Here is a 17,442-nt window from a genome sequence, read left to right on the forward strand (position 1 = left end):
GCCGGACCGCACCCACATCTGTCCCTTGACAACAACCACATCTGTCCCTTGACAACACCCACAATGACACCCAGCCGATATTATATGGCCACCGTCTTGGTTTTCTGGTGTACCGAACACATAAGGCCTGGAGGCCTCTGCTGATTACACACTGCCTGGTTTGTGTTTTTGCGTTCCAGGTTGTGACCATAGTGCAGTCATTTCTCACTTGGTTTCTTTAATTGTTTTTAAATCTGGGAAAGTGAAAAAATAAATTAAAATGCTGTTAACCGACCAACGATTGGCTACGACTACCAACGGTACAACATTTATCAAAAGGTGACAACTCCAACACTTCCATCACTCAGGATCCGGAAGACTGAGTAGATAGCGAGAACATGTCCCCTCTTCCCCCCCCCCGCCCACCTTTGCACAGCCTGTGCCCCCATGACCTTTTCCTTCGTCTGTGCGATTCAAGTCAAGATTCAAGCTCAAGCTAGATGGTTAAGAGACCAATGTGCAAACCTCGAGAGTCTAGAGTCCCTGAAGTCTAGACCATCCTGGCCACCTGGGATGATCACCAAGGATCTTTATTCAATTCCGAAACTCCAGAATGTGGATTGTACGTGTGTCCTTTGGTTGGAATTCGTGCAAAATCGGTCAGAAGTGTTAACTTACCTGTGGCTGAGCAAACACTGTCCTGTACATGGCTTTATGGTAACAAGCTTTAGAGAAGGTTATCATACCGAGGAGGGCAAGGTCACACTGTAGGCCTAAATTAGGCTCTTTAACTCACTGTTCACCATGATAATGTAAAAGAATACCACAGAACAGAAGGGTAATCGACAAGGAATCAAGATGTCGACACAGATACACAAAAAAGGTTAACAGGTATTTATAAGCAAGTTTAATGGAGTGTAAACCATGAACAGGTTAAAAATGTAAAACATGAACGGGTTAACAATGTAAAACATGAACAGGTTAAAAATGTAAAACATGAACAGGTTAACAATGTAAAACAATTCAAAGATAAAATAACGTTTCAATATAAAATCCTTAAACTAAAGGTGTTGTTCCTCTCATCCCCCCACACACCCGTTACAATTCAGGTGAGTGAGGAAATCACTCAGGTGGCAGGTAGTGCACAATAAAAGGTGCAGGAAAACTACAATCTGTGCAGATTTTTCATCCAAATTGAGAACTGCTGTCTCAGATCAAAAAAAAAAAAAAACTACCATCGACAACATCTAACACTCTACTCCCCTTGAAACAACTACCCTCACGACCCGCATTCATTCACAAACACCCCTATCCCTTTGTACAGCTACCCTCACGACCCTCATTCATTCACAAACACCCTATCCCTTTGTACAGCTACCCTCACGACCCTCATTCATTCACAAACACCCCTATCCCTTCATACAGCTACTCTCACTACCCCCATTCATTCACAAACACCCCTATCCCTTTGTACAGCTACCCTCACGACCCTCATTCATTCACAAACACCCCTATCCCTTCATACAGCTACCCTCACGACCCGCATTCATTCACAAACACCCCTATCCCTTCATACAGCTACCCTCACTACCCCCACTCAGTCACAAACACCACCATCCCTTCATACAGCTATCATCACTACCACCATTCACAAACACTCCCCTCATACAGCTACCCTCACGACCACCAATTATTCACAAACACCCCCATCCCTTCATACGGCTACCCTCACTACCCCCATTCATTCACAAGCACCACCATCCCTTCATACAGCGACCATCACTACCACCATTAACAAACACTCCCCTCATACAGCTATCCTCAAGACCACCAATTATTCACAAACACCCCCATCCCTTCATACAGCTACCCTCACTACCCCCATTCATTCACAAGCACCACCATCCCTTCATACAGCTACCATCACTACCACCATTCACAAACACTCCCCTCATACAGCTATCCTCAAGACCACCAATTATTCACAAACACCCCCATCCCTTCATACGGCTACCCTCACTACCCCCATTCATTCACAAACACCACCATCCCTTCATACAGCTACCATCACTACCACCATTCACAAACACTCCCCTCATACAGCTATCCTCAAGACCACCAATTATTCACAAACACCCCCATCCCTTCATACGGCTACCCTCACTACCCCCATTCATTCACAAACACCACCATCCCTTCATACAGCTACCATCACTACCCCTATTCATTCACAAACACCACCATCCCTTCATACAGCTACCCTCACTACCCCCATTCATTCACAAACACCACCATCCCTTCATACAGCTACCATCACTACCACCATTCACAAACACTCCCCTCATACAGCTACCCTCAAGACCACCAATTATTCACAAACACCCCCATCCCTTCATACAGCTACCCTCTCTTCCACATTCACAAACACTCCCCTCATACAGCTACCCTTCTCCAACGAATTTGGGTGTAAAATATAATACCTTGACGAAAATCACGACTGGGGCTTAAACCCGGGGTTGTGGGGAGAGGAAAGGTCTTTGAGCTGTGGAGTTCGAGTGAAACCCGGGTTCGAGGTCATGATCAAGCCTGGTTTGAGTGTGGGGTAAATGGGGACAATGGGAGTCATATGAGTGGGAATTGTGGGATAAAGGCCTCGTTACAAATCCTATTATTACTGGTTCGAACTTGTAGTTAATGTTGGTGAGACGTGATTAACAAGTCACTTGTTTTACAACTATAATAACTGTAATCTCACAACACCTCCTCACCCACTTCATCACTCACAGCACTCTCTCATTCTTATCCCAATCTCGTCTCCTTTGTCTCCTCCAACAATAATAACCACATTCAAAAATGCTGTCGATCAAAACAACAGGGAAAACAATTAAATCGATAAATGGACACTTCCACTCGTGCTTCATTCCTGGATCCTGAGCGGGAACAACAATTCCTTTTCCCAATCCCACAAGATCTTTTTTTTTAAACTTTAGAAACGGACAATCGTTTGAAAGCATCACGTGACCCTGCGAGGTCCGATCGCTGATGGAACACAACCAGAACGGGCAAGAGGACGAGCCGCGTTCATTGGGAAATGGCAACTCAATTATCAAATATTATCAATGAAACAATTATCACAATAAAAATGGGAAACAATCAATGAAAATACCTTTCATTGGATCGTCATTCACAACGTTCTTCAGGAAAATCAAGATGCAGAGACTTCTTAAATACATCAACCAGGAATTTGGGGAAATGTGAGGGAGCGCAAGGAAAGGGGGAAGAATTCGGGGGTTGAACAAGAAGAAGTGGTGACATTAGCAATCGTAGGGTGAGGCTCTGAGGCCGGGTGATGGAGATCTACAGGTGTCGTTCTTTATGGAAGAGCATGACTGGGCGATGGAGACACCTGTTCTCAGTACCATGTTGTACATCCCAGCAGAATTTGCAGAAGTACTTGAAGCATACCTGTAAGCCGGAAGGTGTGTGATCAGGGTCGGTGGAAACAAGACAGACATTGTATGTTGTGCTGGGAGGCAGGTGCATGATCAGATTATTAAAAAACAACACCTTTCCCGTGGATATTATGACGTCACGTCAAGAATTCACACAAACGAGCAGGGGTGGTGGTGGGAGGGAAGTGAGGAGTGGTGGTGGTGGGAGGAAAGTGAGGAGGGTGGTGGTGGTAGTAGGGGGAGGGAAGCAAGAAGGGGGTAGTGGTGGTGGTAGTGGAAGGGAAGCGAGGAGGGTGGTGGTGGGAGGAGGGAAGTGAGGAGGGGTGGTGGGAGTGAAAGAATTAGGGGTGGTTGTGGTGGTGTTGGCGGTGGTGGGGGGGGAGTGAAGCAAGGAGGGGTGGTGGTGGTGGGAGGGAAGCGAGGAGGGGTGGTGGTGGTGGGAGGGAAGCGAGGAGGGGTGGTGGTGGTGGGAGGGAAGTGAGGAGGGGTGGTGGTGGTGGGAGTGAAGCAAGGAGAACGAACAAGCGTTACCATGTCTCGACAGAACACGCTTCCATGCCGCAGGAAGCACGACTGGCACAATGAACTCTTTTCCAGAAACGGGTCGATCTGGATCTGTGACCACAAAGATGCTTAAAAATTAAACAATTGGAAATGCAGATTGTTTGAAGGAAACGAGTGTCTACCAGCAATAACATGCTGAAACCACAAGCACAATAATGCGATCCAGTTTGAACAATAAAAAAGAAAATCAGCAAATCTCACTCCCATCATCCTTTGCAAGGTCCAGGTGGTGCCTCAAAAATCAATTATTGATAAATTAAAAAAATTACTGCACTGAATGAACAAAATGAACACCACCTCCATCCCCCCCCCCCCCAATCTGCTGCTCCCTCATCCTGCTTCCTCTAAACTTCAACCTCATCCTGCCCCTCTCAACTTCAACCTCATCCTGCCCCTCTCAACCCCAACCTTGTCCTGCCCCTCTCAACTTCAACCTTGTCCTGCCCCTCCCAACTTCACCTCCACCCCTCCTGGGTTCCCCCACTCCACACCCTCTCCTTGCTCCTTTCCAAATCCCTACGTCCTATCAGCAGGTCCCCTTCCCTTGTATCTAACTGTGTGGACCTCAAACAACCAAGGCCTCTGCTGCAACCTGACAGGTCTCTCAATCCTGGCTGCTGCCGATAAACCCGACATCATCTGTTTAACTGAATCCTTCCTCCCAACAGGACGTCCCTGACTCCTTAGTGTCTCTCCCTGGCTATTGTCTCCTCCAGTTTGATGGACTTGAACCCATCTTGGCGGCCAAGTTGTGCTTCACATCAAAAACTCCAGTTCTCACTCTCCACGTACTGCTCCTACACCTCCCAAACCCCAGGAGTACCTCTGGCTGCGACTTTGTTTCCACTCCCACTTCATGTTTGTCTGTTTTGTACCGTCCTCCTAACAGTGATGACTCCATCTCCATCTCTCTCAGACGACATGGACCAACATTTAATCACTCATCCAAACTCTCTATCTTCCTCATATGTGTTGACCGAAATTGTCACCGTGCTAATTGGCTGGGTGTTGGTACCTCTCTCAGCTGCCGTGGCACGTCAACAAAGGGCTTCTGTGACTCCATGGGACTGACACAATCTGTGAAGTTTCCCACCTGGATTTCTCCCAATGGCAAATCCTTCCTTCTGGACTCGGTGATGACTAACTTGCCCGCAAATGTATCTTGGTCGTCCTCGACCCCAATTGGCTCATCTGATCATATGCTTGTAAAGGTCAACATCTCTCTGGCCATTCTCAGAGAACAGCCCATACGCCGGCGAATCTGGTAGTTCACTCAAGCAAACTGGTCTCCTATATCCACCGCGGCTAACATTAACTCACCCGGGAATGCCTCCACACAAACCTGCTCTCTGTTCTGCGAGGACTCATCCCATCTCGTCTCCAACTATCTTACCCATCCTCCCACTCTTGGTCCTCTGAACCCTTTAAACAAACTTGCATTCTCTTCCTCGAGAGCCAGAAAACAACATCTGTTCATCCTCAATAATGAACTTTCAAACTTTTCTCCCTCCTCCAAAACCTGGTGGTGCCTTGTTAAGCCTGTCTCTGGTGCATGTTCACCTTCCATCCCTTCCCTTTCTTCAAATGGCACCACAGCCGACTCCGCTCGTAAGAAGGCTGAATGTCTCAATTCTGAGTTTGCTTCAAAATCTTATGTCGATAACCGCTCGATTTCTCTGTACCAACCCTTCTTAGTCACACCCAACCGGTTCTGAACTCTGTGTGTATTGCACCTGAAAAGGTGGAGAAGATTCTGGCAACCCTCGACTCTGCAACTGGACCGGATGGCATCAGCTCACGTGTTGAAAAAAAATCCTGCTCTGCTGCTCTTGCACTTCCTCTCTGTGCCCTTTTTACCTTGTCATTTATCATCGGTCATCTTCCATCGCTCCAGCTGTTCACCACCATCTCAACCACCTCCTTCCAAAATCATGATCTTTTCTACACACGTTAAACCACCCCCTCCCCTCCCTTTGCATTCTCCCTTACCCCTCATCGTTACCCGCATCCATTTTTATCCATCTCTCTCCATTTCCCTCCACCCTGCTGTCGGCGTTTCCCCTTTTCTCCTGCTGTTCCCTTTGTTACGTTGTGTCCTGATTTGTTCTGTGTCATTGCTTTTCCACGAGCCTCGACCTTGGATTTCCATCCCACTGATGGGTTGGATCTGAATCTGGACATTAACAAAAATCGAATCGCCTTGTTCTTGTCCACCTGAATAACTCTTCCACCTCATTTTGTCATAACTCGTCCACAACTTTTTGAAATATCATCCCCATATATGGTTGTTGGCCCTTTCTTTAAATGGAGAAGAATCACTTTAAAAATTTGTTTCGTCCTAATCCGTCCACAACTTTTTGAGATTTCCTGTTCACAGACAGACAGACAAACAGAAAGCGGTGAAAACATCACCTCCGCACACCTTCGGTTGCAGAGGTAACAACAACAACAACAACAACAACAAATAATAATCAAATCCAATCAACATTTGCTTTCAGCTCAATGGAAATTTTTAACAAACAAACCTTTCTGTAGAACCTTCGAGTTCTTATTACCACAAATTCAGACACAACCGCCTTCATGTAACTCATGCGGTTTCCAAATACCACAGAAGCTGCCCCTGCAACACAACAACACCAACAACGAGAGAGATTCATAGAACACATTACCAGGTGCAGTCGAGAGAAACAAGGACGTGGGCGTGGCCTGTGAGCGGAAATTTTGATTGGTCGTGATACCTGCAGCAAGTCACAGATCTCATCTGGCCTGACCTGACAATTTCATCGGACCAAAATATGAGGTGACGATCGTTTTTTTTTATTTTTTTATTTTATTTTAGACTACGTTGGTTTCCAGAAACTTCGAATCCAGATTGTGCAAAACTGCTTCCTTTCCCGGGATTTGAACTCCACCTATCCATCACCTGCAGTCGTGATGGAGTATCATCTTCCAGTGGAGAAATCTCAAGGCTCGAACTAAGTTTCCCTGGAATAAACTAAGAGTGGACCTGGTTAACCCGAGGGTTTGCTCCCAGCACCCATTATTCGTTCCACTCCAGCTGCGTGCAGGTAAAACAGCTCAGGTGTGCACGCACCGATTGGGTATCGATGTTTGTCGACGTGGATGCGCACGTAAACGACTCCCCCGAAGATGGTGTTGAGCACACTGGCGAGTCCCCATGCTGTTATCAAGCCGTGCAGTTTCCCCACAAACACGTTCAGTCCAGGATCCCCGCGATCCCAAGGATACAAACCAATGCTCGTGTCTGCCACGATCCAGGGGATCACCTTCACCTGTGCAAACATGAAGGCGAGACAAGAGTGAAGAGGACGAGGAGGATGTGGAGAAGAACCCAAACCATCACTCCATCAAATGGTCGATTGATTGTTTTTCACCATTTCTTGGACGTGCATTTACCGATGTTGTTCAAACTTGGCACACCTATAACGAATGATGGCTTACATAAGCACACCATCTTTTTTTTTTTCGACATCAGATCTAAGATGGCCGACCGGCGGCCATTTTGTTACTTAAATGTGTCCCCAACCATTTCCCAGACAAGCATGGTCCGATTCTGTTCAAACTTGACACAAGCACAGCACATGATGACGTACATGTGTGCCTCACTTTATTTTGCGATCTCATCAAAGATGGCCAACTGGTGGAATGGCAGACATTTTAGGTGTACATGAGTATGGGCTTGCCCTTTAACTCCGTCCAGCAAAATTACGGAAACAACGGGGGCTGTGACACTTTATGTGTTTTTTACTTGTTATGATGAAATGTAAAATGTACCTCTCTGGAACACACATCATCTTCAGACTCCATGGTCAGCTTATATATGAACAATGTACCACAATCATTGTCAGCAGAACATCTGCAAGCTCGGAGCAATGCTTCGACACCTGATTCCGACTTGAACAGCAAATACGCATGTCCTACACACAGCATGCAACAACATTGTTACACATCACTTTCTCCACAACCAACACCAGCACAACACAGTGACGCACACCACGTGACCATCGCCGTGATACACAAAGTTATTAACTTGATTCATTTCCAATGAGGTAATAACTGAAAAGACACCTTGATAGCCTCGTTTATTACGCACAACCGGTGTCAGATGATGAGTCTTCCAAATAAAATGATTTGGGTGAAAGCAGGAATAAAAGTTTAAAATTTGAAATAAAAAAAACCAACACACCTTTCCACCGAGTTCAAAGAACAATGGGAAAATGTTCATAAAGGTTCTCTTGGGGAGGTTCAGTCACTGAAACTCCTGCGTCTCACCGTCAGCCATGATCTTTCTTGGACAAACCACATTTCAAAGTTGGACTCCAAAGCCAGCCGCCAACTGGGCATCCTCCGTCGTACAAAGTCCTTCCTCGGCACACCTGGACGCCTATCGAGCGACAAGACCTTGATCCACAGTTTGATGGAGTACTGGTCTCCCATCCGAGCTGGCTCCCGTGCCTCACACCTTGCTCAGCCTTCAAGATCATTGGAATGTACGGCAATGAAGCTGAGTCTATGGGTCTATCACTTCACCATCGTAGACAGGTCGGTGGTCTCGATCTTCCACCGTCTCCTTTCTGGTCATACACCGTCTGCAATTTCTGTGCTGCCACCCCCCACCCCAGGTTTCTGCAGGGCACACGCGGTTTTCCAGTGACCCCATTCTGGTGAAACTCAAAAAATCCATACTCATCGCTCAGCTTCACTCATTCGTTCCTCTTTTCTCCCGCCTGTGGAAGCATCTTCCACATTCTCTTCAATCTCATTCTTCCTTCCAGATCTCCAAGACAGCAGTTCACCACCACCTGAGATCATCCCCCACCGGAAACCATGATCTTTTATGCCGCCACTAATGCCCCCACCTTTTCCCCCAGCCACAGCACAACCAAGACAACCTCTTTCCTTCCTGAGTTTGTTTCTGTACCCATCGTCCCGCATCCACAACCATGATCTTCTCTCCCCTCATTAACCCTCCCCAAGTTCACCTCTTCCTGGGTTTAAGTCTTTCCTTCCATTTCTGGCATTGAGAGTTTGCTGATGTATCCATCTTGTTCACCCAATGTGTCCTCCCAGAGCCCTCATTCTTCCCCACTTTTCTTGTTTCTCGAAGTCTCCCTCCATTTTGTCCCTTACCCCTGCTGTTGGTACGTTCCCCCACCCCGTCTTTCTCCTGTTCTTTTCGTTCTGTTCTGTCCTGGTCGGTTCTCTGTTCTCGCTCCTGCAGGAGCCTCCAATTCTTTCCACGTTCTTCGGCTTTCATTTTTGAGATCTTGGAACTGCATTAATTTAATTTTCTTAATTCCAGCGGCGTGTGCGTGTGTTTTGTGTGACTTATCGTTCCAGCTCCCCCATGAACCTTCGACCCAGTTGAGTGAAAAAATAAAAAATAATCCCCAAAGTGAAAAGTGTGCACGTGACGTTGCAGTGGTTTTCTCCAGTTACCATACCTTTCATGTTGCTCCATGTGTGCCTGCTCCTCTTTACCGGCCACTCCACCGATACGATGCCAAAAGCGTGAAATGCATCCAACAGGTTGGCTAAACAAACAAAACAAAAAACACAAAAAAAGTTATCAGATTAAAAGGACACTTACAGGTTGAGCTACTGTACATGGAGTTGTTGAGCAAACCTTCAAGTCACGTGTCAAACCTGTTGTGCTTATAACAATGAATGTGTATGTATTACAACAATAACTATTTGTGTTGTGTCATGGGGATTTAAAAATGTGATGACCTGGGGACGCAAGAGTGAGACTGGTCGAGTGAGGATTCTGCTCACAAGGGACATGTTTAACACTGAGATAAACAGCTTCGTGGAAAAACAGATTCTCCATGAACATCAAAGCTACAGGTAAGCCACAAACATTGGATCATAAACTTAACATTATTCGGTGCTGATGTTAACACCGACACCGTCACTACAGATCCTCGTTCGAATAAATGGGGAAGGCGAGGGAGAAGGAAGAACAGCAGGAAAAGCCATTACCCTCAGTGACGCTGTCGGCAATTCCGCAGAGGAAGACTTTTGTGGAGAAGACAGGGTTGTTGTAGATATATCGTGGAAGCTCGCCCCACCACGTCCACATCGATTCATCTCTGACTGTTTGGAGGTGGTAAAAGTTCACATCCACACAAACACTCTCTCTCCACGACGTTGAAACACTTTCATCAATCACGATTACAATTCCACATCCCATTCTCAATTCGAACCACAACGAACAAAAAGTCCAAGCACTTCCCCAGGGATTAGAACAGACAGGTGGTCCAAAAAGATGCGTACCAACTGGAGCTTGATGGGGTTGTGGCTGATTACCAATGCTGCTGGACTCTGCTTGCGGTGTTGATGGTGGTGCTTGTGGTTTACAGAATGGACCCCGAGGATACCTTACTCTCTCCAGAGGGTGCCTTGCACTTCTTCCGAGCCAACTTCCTCGTTCAAATCCAGGCGATGTGTCTCTCTGTCTTGCTTGCTTCGTACGAGCGACTTGCGTCTGGCTCGGGCAAGGGTTACGACTCGAGGCAGTAAGTGGAGAGAAGCGTGCCGGAGAGTATGTATCCGGGACATGGAGGCCGGGCTGCAGGGAGTGCGAAAAATACAGTCATATACAAGGAAATACATCCAATTAATGTTAACATAACTACAACTAGAACGGCACTCGGTATAGCACAGAGACCAGATTATAAAAATAACACAGCTGTTGGGGTTCAGAGCAATTCGAGGGAGGAAGGTGAGCAGAGTGCAAAGATGGAGTTAAGGGAGGATCCAGAATATGTGGAACAAGAATGATGAACAACAATGTGCAAAGAGGTAAGGGAAGTGGGGTCCAAGGATTAACACAAAAGACATCTGTAAGATTTAAAGAACATTTTTGGGGTGGAGGAGGAGGACAAAGAAGAGGACAGAAAACGAGGATGGAAACCTGTCTGCAGCACGTAACCTGAGCTGGACTGGAAAGTCCGAACAAATTACAAAGAGGTAGTAATCAACATTTGAGGATACCTCTTCCACGAGCCTCGACAGGATATCCCAAAAATAAAAAGTTTAAAAACATACAACAACAGGACTCAAAGCAAACCGGCTGGTGGACAGATTTGGAAAAGTTCAAACTTACATTTGAGTCTCCGAAGGCCTTGGAGCCGGAGCTGAAGTCACTCATGTCCGAGTCAGCAGGGATCGTGGAGCCCGAGTCTGCACAAGTACAACCCTCCATTTCACACATCCTTGCTAATTCCGTTCCCAGCTCTTCCATCTCAGCTGATATTCCGTGTTGACCTCCACCGAACATTGGACCCAACTCCGTGCTGGCACCTAGACCTCCGAACAAGCTGCCAAAATGCTCCGTCCAGTCAGAAATAGTCCCTGCAGAACCGCTTGAGTGACATGCCCAAATTTTTTCAACTGCTGAAGATGTCACACCAAAATCCGATGTAAGATGTTCTGTGGAGGCTTCCGGTGGTGTGCTTGTACGTGGGAGGAGGGGTTGGTGCCATGACGGTGGACCCTGCATCGCTTGAACAGGATGCAGGCCGGATAGGGCTGCAAAGGAAATGACATTGCAAGGTTGTGATACAATTTAAAAAATGTTTCGATCACTCGTAACCCCTCCAAAAAAACAAAGAGAATAAATTAAAAAAAAAAAACATTGAAACTGGAGGGCAAGGTAGAGCACACCCCTCCGCCAGGTTGAACAGGTTCCGTTTTGTGACCACTGATAGACTGGATCTACATGCGGACATGAAACATGTTACTGTACCAACTCATCCACCGATTTTCGGCCGAATCCGTCCATAAGTTTTTGAGATGTCGTGCTTCATGACGTTTTAGCCGGATCACACAATGGCGAAGAATAACTTGAAAATTAAATAATTATCGGATCCGGATTTGGATGTTCACCGAAATCAAATCAATTCGTCCTTGCCACGCACCCAACCTGTCCTCAAAATTTATCCAAATCCGTGTCCAACCATTTGAGATATCATGTTCACAGACAGACGGACAGACAGACAGACGGACAGGGGTGAAAACATAACGTTCGTCCACGTTCGCTGTTCGAAGAAACGAACTAGAAGATTCATAGAACACCCTGTATGTACAGCGTCGTGTTCAAGTATATAATTGAACTGAAATAAAATAAAGATTTTAAAGGTGGTATTAAAAAATTCCGGAAGTTTACCGCCATTGATTCATTGTCTTATCCACCGCCTTATCTAACACGTCCAAGTACTGCTGAACAGAATTGTTTAGAAAATGCTAAAAAGGCGATTTGTGTTCCACGGTGTTGAAGTACATAAATAAATTTAAATGAAATAAAGATTTTAAAGGTTGTATCAAAAAATTCCGGAAGTTTACCTCCATTGATTCATTGTCTTACCCGCCGCCTTATCTAACATGTCCAAGTACTGCTTCACAGAATTGTTTTGAAAGTGCTAAAAAGGCGATTTGTGTTCCACGGTGTTGAAGTACATAAATAAATTTAAATGAAATAAAGATTTTAAAGGTTGTATCAAAAAATTCCGGAAGTTTACCTCCATTGATTCATTGTCTTACCTGCCGCCTTATCTAACATGTCCAAGTACTGCTTCACAGAATTGTTTTGAATGTGCTAAAAAGGCGATTTGTGTTCCACGGTGTTGAAGTACATAAATAAATTTAAATGAAATAAAGATTTTAAAGGTTGTATCAAAAAATTCCGGAAGTTTACCTCCATTGATTCATTGTCTTACCCGCCGCCTTATCTAACACGTCCAAGTACTGCTTCACAGAATTGTTTTGAAAATGCTAAAAAGGTGATTTGTGTTCCACGGTGTTGAAGTACATAAATAAATTTAAATGAAATAAAGATTTTAAAGGTTGTATCAAAAAATTCCGGAAGTTTACCTCCATTGATTCATTGTCTTACCCGCCGCCTTATCTAACATGTCCAAGTACTGCTTCACAGAATTGTTTTGAAAGTGCTAAAAAGGCGATTTGTGTTCCACGGTGTTGAAGTACATAGGAAGCCTGGTGTTGGCGCAGTGGTTAGGGCAGCGGCTTGGGATCCAAAAGGTCCTGAGTTCAAACCCCGTTGAGCCACTGAATTAATACACCAGGGGGCTCACTCAGCCTGTCATCCTTCCGAGGTCGGCGAAATGAGTACCAGTTGTACTGGGCCGGTGTATGCCCCGGTTAAAATAGGTGTACCATATCCCTGTGTCGTAAGAGGCGACCAGGGTTGCGTCAGGAAGGGCATCCGGCGTAAAACATGTGCCAAATCACAATGCGGATCATACGGATGATCCGCTGTGGCGACTCCTAACGGGCCGAAAGAAGAAGAAGAGGTGTTGAAGTACATAAATAAATTTAAATGAAATAAAGATTTTAAAGGTTGTATCAAAAAATTCCGGAAGTTTACCTCCATTGATTCATTGTCTTAACCGCCGCCTTATCTAACACGTCCAAGTACTGCTTAACAGAATTGTTTTGAAAGAGATAAAAAGGCGATTTGTGTTCCACGGTGTTGAAGTACATAAATAAATTTAAATTAAATAAAGATTTTAAATTAATTAATTCAGGAAGTTTACCGCCGTTGATCCAGTGTCTTATACGCCAGCGTCCTGCACATGATTTTAAATTTTGTGTAACTGCCGGGCAGGCAGACGGTGTAAATAAATTATCTCACTCCTCTCTGCGCTCGCGGGTCAGATCGGGACGAATTCGGACACCAGACAGACAGACAGACAGATTTGAATGCATTGCTTCATCCCGCATTTCGCTTCGCGTGCGCAGGATAACAACATTGAAAGCAACGTCGACACGACCAATCGTGGACTGACGGGTCTCACCGCTCAAGGTAGCCGAGTCACGTGACAAGGCGTGCGAGGAGCTGCCGCCTCCCAGTGATCCGGGAGCGGGCGGGTCGTTGATGTACCCGTACTCCTTGTTGGAGAATTCCTCATCTTCGTCACATTTATATTCCTGAAAGAAACGTTTTCCTGACTCTTCAGGTGCACGAGGAGGTGTACACTGCACAGGTATGTAACTGGTATTTTGAAAAAGAAAAGTTTATGTTTACATACACATACATGAAAATATATATGTATATATATATATATATATATATATATATATATATATATATATATATATAAATATATATATATATATATATATATATATATATATATATAAATATTTAACTGATCACATGCCATTGGAGGAGGATGGTGGAGAGGGTAGGAGGGACCAGCTCCCCACTCTCCGGGTCCATGGAGACAGACGATTGGAAGCCAAACCAAATTACGAAGCTCACCTGAGAGGATCATCACGAAGCTCACCTGAGAGGATCATCACGAAGTACCTGTTTGGTGTTTGTATCTTAACCCCATGGTTCTTGATGTTCAGAACACAATCCGGATTTCTTTATGACCTACTAACACTCATCCATGATCAACGGGTCCATCTCCACCACAATTTGAGCTCAAATCTCCATTTCGGCCTCAAGCACGATTTTTTTTTTTTTGGAAACAAAGTCGAGGCTCATGGAGGAGTTAGGACATAGAACGGATCAGGACGAAACGGTACAAAAGGTGGTGGGTATCATGGCTATATCATGGTGGTGGTAGTGGGTTAATGGGGTATCATGGCTACGCACAGCGTCATTTGTGGAACGGCTGAGCTGTGCCGCTGATGCAGTGCCCCCTATTGGTTTGAGCAGGAATTTGGGATTTGTTTGAAAGCTCGCCTCTCGTCCGCGAAGGACACCGTGGGGTCTTTACCATCCACCAAGCAATGCGACGGACGGGACGCCCGGCTCAACGTCCACCCTGAGGACGGCACACACACCGATGCCTCGGCCTGCCAGCGGAACACCAGGTGAGAGTCTCTACCTGTGGCGGGATTGAAACCCAGGCTGGAGATGAGCACCCCCGCCCCTCGGCCATCCTACCAGCCAGCTTGGTCCCATTTATAACCACGTGACAATGCAGGTAAGGTGTCGCGGTCAAACCATTGTGTTCAACCACTTCAACAAGCGTCCAGTAAAGTGCCAAGCGAAGGTTAACCACACGGTTAAGTGGTTACCTCCAGAGGGTTTACAGCACTTGGTGTCAATAAAAGAGCTTCGTGTGAAGGCAACACCTGGACACGTGACCTTCTCGTCGAACGAACACACCTGCGGACCACCGGCGAACGGGTGGGAAATGCATTCAAACCATTTTAAAGGCGACTCGAGATGATTCCACCTCCATACTGTACGAGGTACGCAGAATTCCCTCACTTCGTCTGAATAACGAGGTGTTAGGAGGAGCACGCACCTCCTCGAGCAGGCCGCTGCTGAGCTCATCCCAATATAAACGGATGAACGAGTCGTCGCTTTGCTGAGCGGACATGACGTCACGCCGCCGGTCTGTGCTCACAGGGAAGCTCGTCGTGTGCCGACCAATCGAGTGGAGTCTTCCTCGACGAGCCACCGCCGTTTCTGGGAACGTTGCTCACGACTGCCCAGAAGAGGAAGTGACGTCACGCGTCCGCTCACTCCCTCCCGGAACCCCCACCGGGCGAGGTCAAGCCACGCCCACTCTCTCGTTCAAATCCTTTCGTTCATTCTTTTTTTTTGTGCTAATTATGCAACCATCATCATTGTGATTTTCTTTTTCGTCCGATTACGATTAAATTAAGTGTTATTGTACACGTAGAGTGCGATATTCGAGAATAACGTGCGATTATTTCTCCCCAATCCCCCTTTTTGTGAGGGATTATTTCTTGAAGGCGGACGTGGGGGGTGAAAAGACCGCGCGCGTGTTTATCTCTGGGAACTAGTTTTTCTTATTCACCTCGTGCTGTGGTCATGAAGAGTCACTGAAACAGCTCCCGGAGGATTTTTGTGCTAAAATTGATTTGTTTTTTTTGCTGTCTTGGGTTGATTTGAAGTCCAGCTACTGGAAAATGATGGGGTTCAAATTTTCCGATCCCTCGACCCCCCCTCGTGGGGAAGCCATAAACATAGTCATGTCGTATCTCTTTCTCGGGGTTTCAGGGCACGAGAAAACGAATGGTGAAGTTAATTTTGTGATCAGACTGATCTGTGATGAGATAAGGTCACTTTGAGCAATATTGTGAACAATGTTCATGTGTTTCTGTTGTGTGTGCTTTCAGGTGCGAAGTTGAGCTGCTCCGACCACGATTAGGACCATCGAGCGGTCATGTCTGAAAAGAACCGTGTGTGTGTTTGTGTGTGTCATCCGCAATGAGGGCGCAACCTCAAGCAAGAGACTGACAAACAATCCTGATATGGTTGATGAACTTGTTTCCTGTGGTAAAGTGCGCTCGTCTTCAGGTGAAACTGGCATCAAACAACTTACTGATCACTCAGTTGGTCTGAGTGAACCTGAATATAAATTGGTGTGTTACCATGGCGATGTGTCGGAAGCCCATTGTTCACAAGAGCGTGATCGAACGACTCCGGGGTAAGCGCGAACGGTCCGATTCCCCTGGATGCCCCCTGTGTGCGAGGGCCTGGTCGCACTTCCACTGCCATTGACTCTGTCCTGCCTAAAGGGACAAAAACCATCCCAAAAGCAGAGGGATGTTTGTTCTCAACCTGCAGCTTCCGTCTTAACGACACGACAGGACCTCTCCAGCGTGTTTTTCCCCACAGGACGGGTGACAATTTCCTGAGATAAAGCTCAAGACTCAGGATGACCGTGTCCGAACTTGCGTGTCAGGGCCAGTGGACGCTGGGGATGCTTCTCCTCTTGAAAAGTACGATCGGAGACGATGCTGGCGGTCTGCTCAGCGCACCTTTACTCCTGGAGAGCATCGTAACGTTGAGCTCGTCCACTCTGCATGTGATGAACAGTTGCTCCTCTCCGTTCAAAACACACTTACTGATGATGAGGTTTCCCTCAGTATGGCTGATGTGACACGTCATACCACACTTTTTAAAATTTACCTCAGACGTTTAAAAAAATTTACCTCAGACGTTTTTTAAAATTTACCTCAGATGTTTTTCAAAATTTACCTCAGACGTTTTTTAAAATTTTCCTGACGTTTTTTTCAAATTTACCTCACGTTTTTTAAAATTTACCTCAGATGTTTTTTTTTTAATTTTCCTCATGTTTTTTTAAATTTACCTCAGATGTTTTTTAAAATTTACCTCAGATGTTTTTTATTTACCTGTTTTTTTAAAATTTACCTCAGACGTTTTTTTAAATTTACCTCAGGCGTTTTTTAAAATGTACCTCAGATGTTTTTTTTTTAATTTACCTCAGATGTTTTAAAAAATTTACCTCAGATGGTTTTTTTATTTACCTCAGATGTTTTTTTTTAATTTACCTGATTTCAAAAAAATTTACTTTTTTTAAATTTACCTCAGATGTTTTTCAAAATTTACCTCAGACGTTTTTTTAAAATTCGCCTCAGACGTTTTTTAAAATTTACCTCAGATGTTTTT

At 45.6% G+C, this 17,442-nt stretch overlaps 1 protein-coding gene across 4 annotated transcripts; it reads right to left on the reverse strand.

Annotated features, from left to right (window-relative positions):
* Window positions 1-2,206: 2,206 nt before the first annotated feature.
* Window positions 2,207-15,522, reverse strand: LOC147007861 (cytoplasmic polyadenylation element-binding protein 1-A-like). 4 transcript variants are annotated; one of them, XM_085866373.1, is made up of 11 exons: window positions 15,233-15,475; window positions 13,835-13,967; window positions 11,125-11,549; window positions 10,293-10,587; window positions 9,999-10,112; window positions 9,461-9,550; window positions 7,791-7,933; window positions 7,090-7,288; window positions 6,521-6,615; window positions 3,963-4,046; window positions 2,207-3,444 (listed from the first exon to the last, which is right to left on the reverse strand). In XM_085866373.1, the coding sequence occupies exons 1-11, from the start codon at window positions 15,377-15,379 to the stop codon at window positions 3,337-3,339; spliced, it is 1,833 nt and encodes a 610-aa protein (XP_085722499.1). In that variant the 5' UTR covers window positions 15,380-15,475; the 3' UTR covers window positions 2,207-3,336. The 4 variants fall into 4 exon arrangements, with proteins under 4 accessions (XP_085722499.1, XP_085722497.1, XP_085722496.1 ...); XM_085866371.1 differs by having other exon boundaries at window positions 2,209-3,444; window positions 15,268-15,518; XM_085866370.1 differs by having other exon boundaries at window positions 2,210-3,444; window positions 15,305-15,522.
* Between the last annotated feature and the right edge of the window lie 1,920 nt (window positions 15,523-17,442).

This window comes from Eptatretus burgeri, chromosome 24, assembly GCF_056783735.1.
Source record: "Eptatretus burgeri isolate ZD-2024b chromosome 24, Ebu_testis_v1, whole genome shotgun sequence".
NCBI classification, from domain to species: Eukaryota; Metazoa; Chordata; class Myxini; order Myxiniformes; family Myxinidae; genus Eptatretus; species Eptatretus burgeri.

What these genes read in the sequence shown, in the direction of transcription:
- LOC147007861 (XM_085866373.1), bottom strand. Translation starts at nt 15,379, where the DNA reads ATGTCCGCTCAGCAAAGCGACGACTCGTTCATCCGTTTATATTGGGAT. An exon ending in AGGCCTTCGGAGACTCAAAT is followed by an intron (nt 10,588 to 11,124) that starts GTAAGTTTGAAC and finishes CACTCCCTGCAG; the next exon opens with CCCGGCCTCCATGTCCCGGA. An exon ending in TGCCGACAGCGTCACTGAGG is followed by an intron (nt 9,551 to 9,998) that starts GTAATGGCTTTT and finishes TTGTTTGTTTAG; the next exon opens with CCAACCTGTTGGATGCATTT.